Source organism: Poecilia mexicana, unplaced genomic scaffold (genome assembly GCF_051168715.1).
Source record: "Poecilia mexicana isolate PSO_F unplaced genomic scaffold, ASM5116871v1 scaffold_7, whole genome shotgun sequence".
In the NCBI taxonomy this organism is placed as follows: Eukaryota; Metazoa; Chordata; class Actinopteri; order Cyprinodontiformes; family Poeciliidae; genus Poecilia; species Poecilia mexicana.
Genome location: NW_028263376.1, coordinates 21,465,262 through 21,482,035, shown reverse-complemented (window position 1 = coordinate 21,482,035; position 16,774 = coordinate 21,465,262). Strand labels below are relative to the sequence as shown.

At 36.2% G+C, this 16,774-nt stretch overlaps 1 protein-coding gene across 2 annotated transcripts; it reads right to left on the bottom strand.

Annotated features, from left to right (window-relative positions):
* Window positions 1-6,832: 6,832 nt before the first annotated feature.
* spo11 (SPO11 initiator of meiotic double stranded breaks) lies at window positions 6,833-15,794 on the bottom strand. Of its 2 annotated transcripts, XR_001414912.2 has the most exons (14): window positions 15,572-15,794; window positions 14,982-15,095; window positions 13,357-13,445; window positions 12,940-13,006; window positions 12,683-12,791; window positions 12,261-12,347; window positions 10,809-10,845; window positions 10,616-10,725; window positions 10,431-10,530; window positions 9,520-9,557; window positions 9,192-9,268; window positions 8,723-8,834; window positions 8,302-8,394; window positions 7,261-7,350 (listed from the first exon to the last, which is right to left on the bottom strand). XR_001414912.2 is itself a non-coding variant. In XM_014968791.2 (13 exons), the coding sequence occupies exons 1-13, from the start codon at window positions 15,682-15,684 to the stop codon at window positions 7,231-7,233; spliced, it is 1,173 nt and encodes a 390-aa protein (XP_014824277.1). In that variant the 5' UTR covers window positions 15,685-15,793; the 3' UTR covers window positions 6,833-7,230. The 2 variants fall into 2 exon arrangements, 1 of the variants encoding a protein (XP_014824277.1); XM_014968791.2 differs by lacking the exon at window positions 8,302-8,394 and having other exon boundaries at window positions 6,833-7,350; window positions 15,572-15,793.
* Between the last annotated feature and the right edge of the window lie 980 nt (window positions 15,795-16,774).

Below are 16,774 nucleotides of genomic sequence, written 5' to 3'. Positions count from 1 at the left end.
AGTGCTATGAAAAAAAATAGTTATCCCTTACAAAATTTGTTCTAAGCTATTTTTTGCCTTTTTTGTCACACTAAAAAAATAGAAAACAAGTTGTGCAAATAAAATATTTACTCATAATCAATTATTTGTGATTAACTAAAGATAAGTTGGATTTTATCAATCATATCAAAGAAGTAAAAAGAACCTATCTGACAAAAGGAAGTAGGACTCAAAAACCAGAACATCATGCAAAAGAAATTTAAGAAACAAAGTATTTGTCATCTATTAGCCTAGATAGAGTTGTAGAGCTATTTTTAAGTTGTTAGGACTCCAGTCAACCACAACAATCAACAAATTGAGAAATAGAACATTCCCAGGAGTGGCAGCAGGCCTATTAAAATGACTCAACAACTCAAACACATGCAATCATTCATGCAAAAGGTGTCTGCATTTTTATAGACCATATATAATTTTCTGACTATTTAATATGTTCATTAGCTACAAGCTATGATCATCCAAATTTAAATACAATAAAACTTTAAAGACATTCTATGTTCTATTGTTGAGGTGCACCTGTTACGGTAGTCAGCTGTGGTACTTATGATTGTATTGGTGGTTGTTCTCAAGCTAAGACTATTCCAGTTCAACGTTTGAAAAGCAGAGGGTTTTGTCAATGTATATGCTCAGTTAACAGATTAAATACAACTAGAAACACAACGTAATAATATGATTTCTACTTATAAACAGTGTAGCAGTTGGATTGTGTGAGAGATTTATTGAAGTACAAAGTGTGACAAGTGCAAAAAGTCAGTCAAGATGCTTAAAACGCATTGAAATCAGCCTTATCTTGTTTTATGAATTGTAGAACATGCAAATGACAAGACATTAATACAGACAAGGTACATATTTTGTTTTGAAGTATCCATAATCTTATAACACCTGCTGAGAAAACATAGGAATTTGAGTCTGGAAAAGTTTGGAATCTTAGGGGTTCCACATCGCTTCTGCCTATTTTGTCTCTTCTGGTTGCATGTCACTAGATGCTTGTTGTTCCAAGAGATCTAACAAACAGGTATGTAAAGATAGAAGGCGTTAGGTCATTTACCATATCTATGACCCTAAACTGTTTCAGTCTATGATTTAGTCCATAGGTTTTAGCATACATCTAAATCTGATAGTTTTTGCGATCCAGGTGTGACTTTGAATTCACAAGCCCAAATCTAAAGTACAGTTGGTCAGAATCCAAATGAACCTAAACTGTTTATAAGTCAGAGTCCACTTTACTGGTTATGCCAGTTAAGTACATCACCATGCCTGCACCTACCTCCAACATGAAGAGTGACGTCACCTATGAACAAAATGACATTACAAGATAAGGCACATTCCTAAAACATGTGTCTCAAGTTTCCTGTTTTGGAAACTTAAGGCTGTTTCCAAAACAGCCTTATACATTTGTGTCTTTCACAAAGGGCATATTCCTCCTGAGCGTCTCTGTGTGGTTTATTACTAATACGTACAATGATGTAGGAGAATTATGAATAGAGAGTCTGGAGAGAGAGGGGGGGGGAGCGGCAGTGAGATGCTTGCAGTGGGAATCCAGCCATGCAGCGGATCTGTGAGCACACGTGAGTGGGGTCGGCTGCAGGGGAGGTGGTGAAGGGAGTTGGGGGGGGGGTGTCACAGATGTGCATGGCATCAGGATTAACACAGAGAGGAATGGAGCTAAAACCTGCAAACACATTCACTCACCCACAGGCCCTCTCAAGCATTACCTGATTACACAGCAACCAACATAATATTATCGCCACGCTACACTGCATCACCATGTCTGCACCTGCCTCCAACATGCAGCCTGAGTTTTTCTTTATTTATTTTTTTTAATACATACACACGCATGTACACGCACACACACTCTGCTCGTGGCATTTCATACCTACACGATTTGCCGCTTCAGACGAACCCTCTACAAAACTTGCCGAGATAAGAAGCCGTGAAGCCAGCATGCACGTATAAATGGAGGGAAATGAAGTGTGACAAAGAGGTCAGGAGATGTACGAGGATTCGCTCCTGCCTACAACTCTTGTAGGGATCAAAAACCCACAAGTAAAATCTGCAACTGATCCAAGGGCAGCATATCTGAATGCATGTAGAGTGCAACTTGAGTTTTTGATTAAGAACCGCTTTGTAAAACAGTACGTATGCTCCACTTTCATTCCTGTTTTTAGCACAAATTTTGCTTTAAAGGTGAATTCAAAGCGATTCTCCCAGAGTGGAGAGGATCAAAACCATCTTTGCTTCACGGAGTCGGAGGGTTTTTCAGGTCAAGTGCTGCTTTCAGGGCTTTTATGCGTGTGTGGCGGATGCGGAAACGGCGGTCATGTGCAGATGTTCTGCGGGATAAATTCCAAGCTGAAACAGATGGGAGACAAGCATCGGCTTCATTCATGGTATTCTTCTGCATGCAGGAGTGATATCAGGGCAATTTTCGAGCAAATGTGGCGATCACTCACACAACTCTTAAATAAACTACGGATCAAATGATCACCAGCAGGAAAATATCTCTGCTCTATTATATTTATTATCTTTAATTACCCATATCTGATTAAGGATGCCAGTTACACTGAAACAGGCTTTGAGCTACACGAATGTGTGCTTGGTACAATTTAATAAAACCAGTGATTCTCCACATTATCTGGGTGTGAAACATAATATGCTCATACTCTGTCATGGTTCATGGAGAAAAAAAAAAAAAAAAAAAAAAAAAAAAAAAAGCTCCTGCACTAGTTATGAGTCATCAGCTCAGGAAGGAGGCGTCTAATATGAGAGCCACACATCTGCAGGAACAGGAGGCCCACTACGCCCCCACGTGGTGAAGTATTGTATGCCACCTATTGAAATTCATGAATGGTTCTGCCCTCAAGCTGTTTTTACATAACAGGCCTATTTTGTACATCTTAAGTTTGTTTTTACAATACGAGCTAAAAAACCATCAAACCAAAAAAACCATCAGTTTGATCTTTCTGTCACTTACACTTTTTAGAAACAGAAGCAATTCTGCACTTCTAAATGCCACAAAATATGAACATAAAATAAGAAAATATGAATAACAGGAGAACTTTATTGTTAATCTAAACCAGTTTAGATATGCAATAACGTAGAGCATACAAAACTAATAACCCAGTTAGTTAGATGTGCTCTGGCTTCATGTTATTGTTGGTTTCAGATCATGTGAGTGTGTGATATTTCTCAACAAAGTAACACAATGCAATCTTAATGGAACACTTTTATTGCATCGCATCATCAGTATGAAGTTACTGACACACCTAATTCTTTTACAAACAAGGAATCAGATTGTGCAATATTTTATAATAAAGGAAACAATATTACTAACAAGGAAGGATTATACTAAGCCTTGACATTAAAGAAGCAGTTGCTGCAACAGGGCAGAGAGAACAGTGGCACCATGAATAACTAACTTTAGGTCAGCTCAGTTCAATTCATTTCATTTTTATTATGCCAATTTACAACAAATGCAAATTCAAAGCGCTGGTTGAATTCATTGCTAACTGAAGTATCTCAATCCACTTCATCCCAGTACAACCTAACCCATATTGACAGATTCGGATTTAAATACAACCAGTAAAATTTTGTTGATCACATAACAACAGTAGCTAGGTATTCAGTGAGAACAGCGTACCATGGGATCTTGAAAGGATGGGATGCTGTTTTGTACTGTAACCCTGCTTTGAACATCTCTATAACTTTATACCTGATCTAATGTTATCTAATAAACCACCTGAGGCTGCGTAAAAGAATAACATTAATACTGAGATTAAAATGAATTATGTGCTAATTAATTGTAATTGAGGGGTATGAGAGTAATGGGGCTGAATGCAAATGCATTGCTTACTTCTTAAATTTTTATTTAAAAAAATAAACCATAAAATCTTTTCCTTCCGCTTCATATCCCAGGAAAAATACGTTGAGGTTTGTGGCTGTAATGGGAAAAAAGTACTGAAAAGTCCCAACGGTATGGTTACTTTTGCAAGGTACTAAAGATGCAAAGTGAAATCACCTGGTAGCATTTTCCCCAGAGTAAATAAAGTGGAGCTATTGGCAACGAAGCCAGACTTGAACAGCAGTGATGCATCCTTTGTGTGTGTGATCTGTTTTCTTGCTTTCAATCTTTTTTTTAAAGAAAAAAATAAAAAATAAAAATAAAAATCTGTCATACTGAAATGTTTCAACTTTGACGAAAAAAAAAAGAAAACAAAAAGAAAAAAAAAAAGAACTGAAAAGTAAAGGGTTTTATTCAGGGCATTTTTTTTTTCTAAAATAACTATCATAAATAATTAGGTTTACCTGCTGGGAGATTATCCTTCAGCATGTGGGATGTTTGGTAGAAAAGGCTTCTCTTCTACTACAACAAAATTTGTGACTGATAATTAAAAACAGTTTTCAAGTTTAAAAAAAATGTTTTCATCTACATTGCTGTGCACTAGCTAATGAACACAATGATGCACCTATCAGCCGTTAAATGCTCATGATCAGAAAAAGTCTCGAGTTTGGATTTGTTTTTATGAGAGCAGATCCTGTATTTCACTGTTATTGATTAATTGTGGGCAGTTCCCTGTTTAGTACCAAGCTGCTCTGTGTAGGATTTATGGAATATGGGAATTTTAAAGCATGCCAAGTTACCCTCTGCTGACAAGCTTTATAGAGATGCTGATTAAATTCTCCAGCACATTATGGTCCCAGCAAACTGCCAAAAGTACCAACAACTGATTGAATCACAGGAAATTATGTTCACCTAAGCCCCAGAAAAAACACATGAAGTATTGTCGGAAGGAAGATGAAGGACCGACTCCCCAACTGTAGAGGAGCTGAAGACTGCTGAGGCAATCTGGACTTTCTTAACACATGAGCAGAGCTACAGGCTGATCGCCTTCACATTATGATGCAGTTATTCATGAAAAAGCGCCTCGACCAAGTAATGAGGGCTTAAACTGCAAGCACATACTCTTCAATAGGCTGACATTTCTAAAATAGACATGAATTTTCTTGTATTCTCGCATAACATTATCATTTTCTGATACACTGACTTGTGGGTTTTTACCAAGTGTTGAACATATTAACATTACTAGAAATAAACTCCATAAAATACATCATTCTTTGTGTAATGTATTTATTAATGAATTTTCCTTTTTGAGTTAAAGTAATAAATTAACCTTTGAATAGTGTTCCAATTTTCAGAGATGCATTTGACATGTGCACTAATGTTATAATAATGAATAAACAATAACATTTGTCAAATCACACAGTTACCTCATTAAATCAAATGAAAGTCGAAGTGGAGTCTCCTTACCTGTGTGGTATGAGTGTTTCTCCTGGACATCTTCTTGTACCTCTCTTATAATCTTACTCTTTTTCCTGTATCATCTCTACAGACAAGAACGGGCATTTGGAACTACCAACCTGGCCGGATCAGACGATGCATGATCCAATAGTAACTTTTTATCATTTTGGTCTATAAACACAGCAGTAAAAACTACAAGTTAGTTTGAATAACAGAGCCCACTTTTTCCATTAAGTATCATACATTGTAATTATATGTAAATGATCAATTTACAACCGACTTCCAGTTATCTGATTACTGTTGGACACAAAAGGTGAAGTGGACGTGTCTCTGAGAAACCACTGAGAATAAACTAGGAATGAATAAAGTTCTTTTGGCACGATCACAAATCAACCTTGTTATCGCAGTTAACTCAGCTGTACCTTTAACACATTTAATAATTTATTTCTGACAAAAACCTTCCAAACCATCAAGTTGTTTCTATTATAGATTAATAGATGGAATTAAATTGGAATGAGCAATATATTATTTTAAATGCGACACTTCCAATTCCTGGAATTTTAGCTTTACATGCTAAAGTTTTTAAGAATATATAAACAGCACACTGATTCCGTCATAACTACCCTGACAACATTCTATCATTTCTTCTGGAACTGACTCACCTGGTAGTTCTGGTTTGGCTGAATCAGGTTTTTTTTTTTTTTTCCGATGAAAAACTCCTGCTGGGGACATTACAGTTACAATGTTGTATTGCGAAAGGAGTCATGCACTCTTCCCTTGACTACCGCCAGGGGCGGTGATGAGAGTCTAGTAAGATCCTTCATTTTATTTTTTTTTTGCCATAGTAAAAGGAATACTGGTGACTATTTGAAACGAAAATCATATAATTTTTTTTTTTTTGAGAAAAATGAAGTACAACACTGTAAAAGCTTATTTCTTTTTCCGTAAATGTCAGTAAATGTTGCCTGCTTACAAAAAAAGTTGCTGATAATTTTGTTCTTTTACTTTTAAATTTTAAAAACTCGGTTTTAGTTTACTGAAAAAAAAAGTCCGTTTCTGAATTGGCTTGAAAAAATATTTCAAGGTGTTAACTGGAGGAGCTATTTTTACTAAATGTTCCCACACTACAAAAGGGTGTTTGCTAATATTTTACAAGAACACTGGAAATAAGCAGATTCCTGCTTTTGAGTTTTAAACCAGGTAACTTTGCATAATAATGACGTACCTCGTCAAACTGATTTTTGAATTTAATCAACGAAATTTTAAAATGTGCCAGCAGGTGGAGCTATTGTGCTTGGCAAAAGTCACTCACGTCAGCTAGATAGGTTTAAAATATAAAGGAAATTTGCTGTTATTTTAAACACAATTCCATTTTCTTCATTTTCCTTAATGCATTTATTTTCTTCAAGCATGCTTATCAAATTTCTTTACACTGAAATAAACAATACAAATAGTTCATTTTGAAAGAAAAAAGATAAAACAGTTTTGAAAATAAAATATGCTTAAATTGTGGGTTGATTTATTTCTTTGTACAAGAAAAAATGTGTAAAGGGTGATAGGTGCGATTTATTAAAACAAATGGATTTCCTATTTTGTCATTGAATATATGAATACACACAGTCCACAACTAAAACTTATCAGATGACACACAGACAGTATCCATACATTTCTTATGCATTAGGAGAATATTGCCTTATGAAAGCACATCACAACAAATTATACAAATCACACTCTAAACACACATGCAATAATAGGCACATTTAAAAGCTGCAAACACAATGACCTTAAATCATTTTCTAATCTATTCAATAAGATACAGCAGAACAGATACAGAACCTATTTGTAAATGACTTCACAGTACCAGTACCAGCTATTCCTCTAAGCAGAACCAGTGTTCATACCCAGCCACCATATCGAAGCTTATTAGGCAGATAGATGTTGGTGAGGAAGTCTGGAGCTATGGAGGACAAGGACTGTAGTTCAGCCTTAACTTTACTCTGCTGCATCAGCTCAATCTACAACAGGCAAGCAAACAACTTTAAAGAGGTATGGAAGAGGAAGCTGTACAAACATGTTTTAATTTTTATCCTCTCACACACATTCCTTGGTAATGTGTCACATAAGAAAAGCTCAAAACTCTGAAGGACTTTGTCCTTTTAAAAAACAGTGAGATTCTTGCACCAGCTTCCTAACATATACCTATTGTTTTAAATTTTTTTTTTTTGATGAACTTGTTCTACAGAATTATTTAGATGTGCAAACAGAAGTAGTTAGACCAGATTTTTTCTGTTCTAGAATGACTCTCTAATGGAAATTAGGTATATTAGTAAAATAAAAAAGCAGGTGTTTGCAATAAACAAAGTACAAATGAACTGCATAAGTAAACAATATAACACATATTAAGTATTAATTATTTTAAATCTAGATTCAAAACTTAAACCAAACAAATTTCACCAAAGCAGTCCTTAAATTTGCAAATCAGGTCTGGTCTAAGACACACCTGGTGCAAACCACAAAGGCTTAAAGAAATCAACCAATATTAGAAGTGAAGCTAAGTCAAGAGCATTATTTAACCATTCAAAGACCAGAAAATGGCAAAATAATGCAAATGGTTAGCAAAAGCCCTACGTTTTTCCGAAGATGCGGTCCGCATGATTAAGTTAAGGAAACAGTGGCTACTCTACATGAACGTAGCTTAAAGGGGAAGGTATCGATGGCGCACAGCACTATTGAAACAAAATACGTAGTTAGTTCCAGCTGAGAATAGGTTCAGTCGGATGGTGGAAAAAAAAACCCTGGAACTTGTCAGGACTGAGGATCAGCGCTATGTCTCAAGGAGGAAGAACGAAGACACATTAAAATCGTTTCCACTATGCTTACAATGAGCTATGATGGCACCTCAGTAAAGCCTGTAGCTTGGGGGAAAACATGGATTTAACAGACTATTAAAACGCACTTGGAGTCACCTGGTGTCAGTGTGGAAGTTGACGTTTGGCCTTCATTCGAACCATCAGCAGGACAGTGATCCCAAGCACACCTCAAAATCCACCAACACACCCCTTGAGAGAAGAGGGATGTGTTGGATGACAAAATGGCCATCGTAGTTGTCTAAATTTCATTTAAACTCTTTCCTTTAATTTAAAAAAAGGAGGCTGCACCAAACAAACCCAAGAACTTTATTGAACTGACGACCTTTACACAGCAGTTGGCTCAGTTGCAAAATTAGTTGTGCTGAGCTATTCAAATTGCCTTATTCGATCTGTTTATTGGAATCACATGCTGAGTTGAATGTTTTACCAATACACCTAATTTAATGTGAGGCTAAATAACTTAAAAGGAAAAAAAAAAGTTTGTTTTTCTCTTTTGCTGCACTTTATTTTCACTCACCTCTTTGCACCAGTCTGGTTGGCTGGTTAAGTACGGCCTCTTCAGCAGACTGTTGAGCTTGTTTTCATCTGCCTTGGTTAGAGGAATCAGGGAATCCTCAGGAACCCTTAACCTAAGGCAAGTAATTTTAATGTCACATTACTAATTGGCGTAATCACCTAAAACTATTTCTTCTGCCAAACATTTCTGGATTTGTAAGACACAAAATAAGGAATTAGGTCAGAGAAGGAAAACAAGAAAAAGATGCAGACTACAATTAAATACATCTCAAAAAGCTTTTTTTCCCCCCTAAATTTGTTGAAACTGATGTATACTTAAAATGCCATACAGTCTCAAGTGCAGTCCCTTGAGGGGAAAAAAGAGGTAAACAGCAACTGAAACCAAAACAAACAATCTAAATGTCCTCTGAATATAATTCCAATTGGAGGCAGGAGGAGGAAATAGGAAGTAGCAAATTGTGATTCCAAACCTCTGCAGGTCAGAAGGGAGAAGGCCAAGCCACATAACGCTTGGGACGGTCAGACTGTGGGCCTCAAATGACATTGACTGTGGAGAAACCACTCAATTACACAAAATCTCCCCAATGCACACATATTCAATGTGGTTTTATGTTCAAGAATGATTTACAAATAAAACAGGGATGGATACACACACATAACCAATGAAAATGCAGTCAATCCACTTCCTAAAAATGATCACTCCACACACAGCTACTGTAAACATTCTGAGACTTGAGTTTGTCCTTTATCAGACGCCGAATGGAGCGTTGCAGAGTATAGAAATAGCACAGCTCTTACCACTGATCCATACTTGTAGATACACATGATCTCAATGCCTGAAAACATTCAGAGAGAGACAGACACCGACATACCAGAGGAATTATCCTCTGAGACGTGAAACAGAACTTTGACCAGAATAAAACATTACATGTGTGTCTGGCCATGCAACTAGAACAAGGTTGAAAGTATCAAGAGTTTCCAAGGGGAGAGGTACTAATAGCCAAACTAAGCACAGTGCTTTGCAAAAATATCTGTAGTTCTCTAAATGCTCATGTTACACCGACACACTTAAATGGATTTTATCAAGATTTTACACAACAAAAACAAATCAACACATAACTGTGAAGTGAAATAAAATTACAATAGAAAAAAAGTGGTATGCATCACCACGTCACTGTGAACACACCTTCCTCACGGTGAAACATGCTGCTGGAATCATGCTGTGAGGAAGCTCGTTTTCCCACCAGACCCGGAATATGGTCAGAATGAACGGGGAGGAAGCTAACTCTGTGATGGCTGGTTTTTAAAAACAATGTTTTGTAGCCATGACCCAAAGGTAAATGTCCAAATAGTTTCCAGAATATGTGAGGTCTGCAAAGATGTGAGCTGCCCTTCTCCTCAACCTTTAATAGTAAAAAAAAAAAGAAAAGAAAACCCAGTGTAATTTTCCGTGCATGTTCCAATTATGCACAGCCTTGTGTTGGTCTACCACATAAAATCACAATAAAATACACGGAGGTGTGTGGCAGTATGGATATTTTTGCAAAGTACTGTTCTGTATAGATGCTAATATGTGCTGACTTAGCAAGACATGCAACCCAGCTGTGTGTGTCAAAAGATGAAAAGGGAGCCATCCTGATAGATGTGGTGAGCTATGCAAAGCATGCGTGAGAGTTAAGCTGATCTGCATTCAGATAACTCATCTGTACCATGAGGGTCAGCATCCACCAGGGCAAAGATGGGAATGTGTAACGTATCCCACAGCTTTCTCACCATCAGTCTGCTGTTCACATCTGGCACACCTTTACCCTGACTCACACAAAATCAGTATAAAATTTATTGCGACTAGAGTTACATTAAAAAAGGCTACATGTTTTGTTCTTTAAATACAAACTGTGATTAGGATGCAAGGAGAAAGCTTTGTGCAGAGGTCATCATCTAGCAGCCTCTGGAATGTAGCATCCTTCTCTACAATCATGATAAATTTAGCTGATGATATAATATCTGAAAATAATTAAGACTTTAATAATTAAGACACATTTTGTCCAATATGTATACTTAAGACTGAGCTGGCTTTTAAAGGATACTTCTAATTCCACCGATGTTTGCGGAAATGGAAACAGCCTGAAAAAAAAACAAAAAAAAAAAAACAACCAAAACAAATACAGGGCTTTACATGCTGGTTTACGTCTGATGAAGTCAGTTTGATTCTCCAAAAAGGATCCATGTGGAGATGTTGACATATCATGGAGCTGTACAGCAAATTTTGCATAGTGTGTAATACTGAGACGTGCACTGAGAATGCTCCTGTCAACAGTACAAGACCATATGGTGAGCTGGTGACAGCAATGTGCTGGAAAAAGTGCCAATGAGGCATAAAATAGCAACACAGAAGCTGCCTAATTGCCTTACTTAAATAGTGCTGTATGATGTGGGGAAACATTTAAGCAGAGCATTTGTTACAAAGTAAACTATCATAAATACTTTTAATGAGAATTTTTATTTATTTATTTTACATTCGACACATGGAGTTAATAAGAGTCCTTTTACTGCGTCTGAAAATGTGCTGACAGAGAAAGAAGTTTAAGAGATTGTTCAAGCATGTATGTCCGTGTTGTATCGCTAATTCATTTTAGTCATTGCACATCGTGACCCTATTTGCACTTTGCTCTTTTATGTAATGGAAAGTGTAACCATGGAGAGCACAATGTTTAAACTAAGCTTTTAATAGGTCATTAGGTTGTTTTCCTCATTATTTCTCTTCATGCATAACAGAAACCGGTACTGCGGAACAAAACAAACAGGCATGGCCAATTCTTAACATCTGCACATATATGTGGAGTTAATTTAATCCCCGTTGCAGGTTATTATTCAAATGTTATAATAAGTTCTACACACTATGTTGTTTCTGAAAGCAAAATTTTAGATTGAATAGATGGATGGATCATGGACGATTACTAGCATGCCATGTACTATTTGGTAGTTGAAGTGATGAGGACACATGTAATTGTTTAGCTGGGATAGCGTGTCAGAGTTGATGGGAAGATGAGCTAAATAAAAGGCAATGCTGAAACAAATATGTTTAAAGGGTGCAAAAGTCTTGAAACTGGGGCAATGGTTCGCCTCCCAGCAGGACAGCAACCCTCAACATAAAGTCTGACTGATGCAGTACTGTAGATCAAAGTAAATTTGTGCATTAAAACGGCTCAATCAAAGTCCGGACCTAAATCAAAGTGAGAATCTGTGCCAAGAAAATGCCCCTAAATATTAGTCTCTGGATGTATAAAGCTAGTGGAGATATACCAAAAAAAAAGAAAAAAAAGAAAAGAGGCTATGTTTAAGTAGAAATGTGGTTCTGCAAAGTGTTGTCTCAGGGGGTAAACAGAAATTGAGTTGGGCTATCATGAAAAGCCATAATATTTTTTGAAGTTTTTTGAAATCGCTAAATATTCAACCCATATGAAGCGTTAGATCTGTTGAATATCCAGGAAGGGTTATTGATATTAGAGGAAGTGTGTTTTATATTTTGGGAAACTTACTGCTGAGCTGGGGTGGCAGTCAACTCTTGTTCCATCCTCCTCCAAATAACACAGATCACCAGAAATTAAGCCCTTGGATGTGGCCAACTGCAGACCAACATTACACAAACACACACAAACACATACAATGTGACATATGGCTATACATGGCTTTTTAGAGCTCTGACTTTTTGAACTCCACATCAATTCTATCTTTCTTTGATCAGTAAAACCATTATTTGCTTCACAGGTGTTTCCTGAACTATGAAGTGGAGCAAAAATGAAATATGGCACTAATCTAAAAGATTTCATATGTTAGATTTTAGCTAATATCCAAAAGAATTCTGCTACAAGCTTTTAATATAAGAGGTTTGCATTTTCTGCCAAGCAGTCACTGAATTATGTAAACCATCTGTCAGACTGAAATGAATATGCACACTTACCACATGTAGTGATCTGCGAGGAACCTTCAGCATGCAGGAGATGTCATCTATTATGCTATCCACAGTTCTCTGTGACCGAAACAGCTGTATGTTGTTGTAATATATGTCTCTGTGGAAGAAAACTTCAAAGTGAGCACATTTAAGAAATGCCGACTTTTCTTTGTAAAACCACTAAACAAGGATATAGGAATGTAAAGGAAGAGACTTTTTTTATTATTATTATTTGGCTTTTGGGAAAGTCATTGACGACAAGTGACCTTTTCGTAGCATAAGAGTTGCTCTGCACCAGCCTGTAGATGACGGAAAGAATCTTCAGAATTTGCGCTTTGAACAGAGAAAGAAAGACATGTTTTGTTATTTATGTTTTACTCACAATCATCAATTCTTTTCTCGTTTTACAAGACAGGAGGAGAAAAGAGACCCAGAAAATAATCTGCTCTTTTCCATGTGAACTGATCCTTAAAAGCCTCTTTCAACATGTTCTGTCTCTGCCAATTTGTCACCTAAAACTAAGTCTGACTTTTACTGCCGTCTCGCAGTTTATTCATATGTTTATAATGAATACAAATTAAAGCCACATGAAGAACCACACAGCTGGAAAGAACTTTTGACTAAAAACAAGTGGGAGAGTTCAATTTGAAGCTGATGTGGAAGAAGTGTGGGCATTTTCTCACCAAATTTAGTAACAGATGAAGGACAGTCGCTCCTAATGGAGGTGACAGAATGCTCTGAACTCATCTGAAGTCCGACAGCACTGTCAAAACTTTGGAACAAACGCAAAAAAATAAAAGTTACAAGAAGCCATTTACTCTACATTCTGTATGTTTATTTTTAGAGCCACCTGTGAGAAGATTCCAGTTTACCTCACACTCATGACTTTGTTTTCAGTTTTTTACATTTTTACAAAAAAAATAAGTTCGAAAGTGACAAGTTTTGATCCAAAGAAGACTGACAGCGAGTCTCTGCTCATGACATGAGATCGCCACAACCCAGTCATTTTAAAGCTTTTTATGGGTTTGCATGTGTAGGCACAAATCTTACTTATCACTGTCATCTTTTATTGAACAGGAAACTATTAAAGCTTCAATCGCGATGACTGAACAGGGCATATATTATGCAAATCCAGTCTGACCGCACTGCTTAGTTCCTCTTAAGAAAATGAACAAGATGTAATCATCATTTTGTACTGCACAATACTTTTAAATAGGTTGGGATCATTTTGTGATGTTGCTGGAGAAGGGTTATAATAAATTTATACTTCTACCCACTCCTTTGAATGTTTATTGTATTGCTGTAATTTTATTTGTAACTTGGCAAGTTCAGTACATTTCAATAAATTTCAAAATTCGTTTCATGTTAATGTTTAGTGGGCGTATTTTAATTTATTTGATGATTCCTTGTGCTTATGTTTGAAATGTTAAGCTCACCCTCCGCACAGTGAACAATCATGGCTTCACAACCAATAAATACACACTTATTTACTGTCAAGTCATGGCCTAGAATGAGATTATTATGGTATGATAATTCAGACTATATACACAACAGTATTTTAGTATTACTGAACTGACTGAGAATGTATTACTAAAATGTTTAACATGATCCTTTTTAGAATTTCAACCAAAAAAAAAAAGTAATAATACCAACTGCATTTAAAATACTGTAGCGTTTTGATTATTAAAGGTATAATAATTTGTCTTTAATATTTTTTGTAAGTATGTGTATTCATCTTTCTAGAAAGTGAGACAACAGCATAGAAGCATTCATTCAGACAGCTGTGTCATGCAAAATGGACAGTGCTGTGTTACTCTGTGTTCCATACAAGCAGAAAAAACTGTTATGGTAACTTTAGAGAAAGCATTACCTTAGCACTTTCTCCAGAATCTAATTAAATGTTCTATAAAGTGTGTAAATTGCATGAAGAAATCTGTTAGCAATTCTGAAATTGTAACTTTTTAAAACCTTGGTTTGCAAGTTCCAAGTGTAGTTCACTTCACCAATAATCTTCTACAAATCCATTGGATATGTGGCCAAAAGTATTTCAAGGAGGTGCCAAGAACATATTTCATTTGCAAGGAGAAAGGGTAGGTCAGAATTTAGAAAAAAATAAAAAGCATCAGTAAAAACACTTAAAACACCTGAATATGCAATCACATTAATGTCAACTCTATAAGCTTGACTTAATCACAAAATTTTGTAAAAGCTGTTCACAAACCATGAGCTGCATATCTGTGAGGTTACTGACTGGAATATGGCAGAAACAAAAATGGCTCGCGTCGTCATGGGTTCAAATCAGGTTTACCTGATATTGGCCCAACTAGATCTGTTGGGCAGTACCAGGATAGGTACTTCATCTCTGGACAGACTGGTCATTATTCCCAGGATTACACCTTCAATTTGAGTTAAAATTTCATCCCTGGATTAAACAAAATAAAAGCAATTAATAAAGTATCTTCTGATCTTTGACAAATGCATCAAATTTATGCGAGGAAAACAGCGACAATGACGCATACCTCGCCTCGCCTGTTAACTTATTTTTCCCATTTCACAAGTTTATTTGTTTTATTTAATTATTCATAGCTGTTACTTTTGCTGAACTAAAACAAATGTTTGTATGTAGAAAATAAATGGTACAGCGTGCCCTGCATCACTGCAATGTGATTTAATGCTGAGCGTAATCAGAAAGTCAGTTTTGTAAGTAATTGTTAAAAAAAAAAAAACTTTTAGGAGTAATTGTAGGACACCATACTTTTAACTTTTACTTGAGTAAAATCATTATCAAGCATCGCTCCTCTTCTTTGAGTAAAATGAAAAAATAAAAATAAATAAGCAAGCTGGCTAACGCTAACACCGTTCACTGAACTTCAGTAACAGAAATAAAAGCGAACTTACTGACTGATTTCCTCCACAACACGCTGGTTCTCTGCTATAATGTCGACATTGTTCAACAGCTGAACACGAAGCTTGTCGATTTCAGAAAACAACTGTGCTTCAAAAGCACTCATTATGTTTCTGTCTAACCAACTAAAAAGAAGCTAACAGCTGTCTGACCGTTTACCTCCGTGGTTAGCTTGTACCTCAAATCTCGCGGTTAAACGCAGCTGAGACTGATTGCTTCCTGCGGTTATTGGACGAGGACAAATAAAATAATTTTAGTATAAAAACACTTCTTACAATGTTGCTTTTATGAATAAAATTATTGAAAAAAATATAAATATTTTTAAGTTTAAGTATTATACCTACATTAGTGCAAAACTGCAAAAATTATAGGCTACGTTATTTTCAACATGTTTTAATTAAAAAAAAAGACATGTGGTCTGGACTTGTATTTACCCCATCTATTCTGATTCCCCTAAAAAGTGCTTTTCAATTCATCTTGCAAAAATGGAAAGACTGTGGCACATTTTAAACCTACCAAAATATGGCTGTCCATCTGGAAATACTGGCAATACTTTTTAGTTCCAATTGCAACAACTGATATATCAAATATTGTCTGCAAAATACATTGAAACTTTCAGAAAATATGAATATAACCCTAGTGTATAAATACTTTACTATGGCATTATTGTGTACACTTTTAATTGTATCTCTTAAAAATGCTTGACAACTAAGTAAGTAGGTCACAAATCTTTTTTTTTTTTTCTTTTCACAAGCCGATAGTTATTACTCATCTTGTAGCTCTGTCCATTATTAAGATCCAAGAATGTGTGTGGGCTGTAGTGGTTTAAGGTAATAAGCCAACATTGGCTAGTGCAAGGAAAAAAATTCCCATTAGCACCCTCCGTGGGCCTCAATAATGAGACGTTCTATCTGAGCCTGCTGCTACTTGTCCAAGGTGTGTCTGCTGAATATGCGTGTCCTGCTGTTTGCGTGTGTTTCTATGGTGGTTTCAGAAGGACGTGGGTGGGGGCTTTTTTTGCTGTGGTGAAAGTCCACATCGAAGAAATTAATATGCATCGTTTCATCTCGGACACGTGGAATGAATTTTTAAGCATCATTTTGAAAATGCAACGACAACACATGCCAACATGTGTTATAGATTTTAATGAGATGTTATAATCCCTTCATTATAAGGAGTTAGTTTACTGTGTGGTT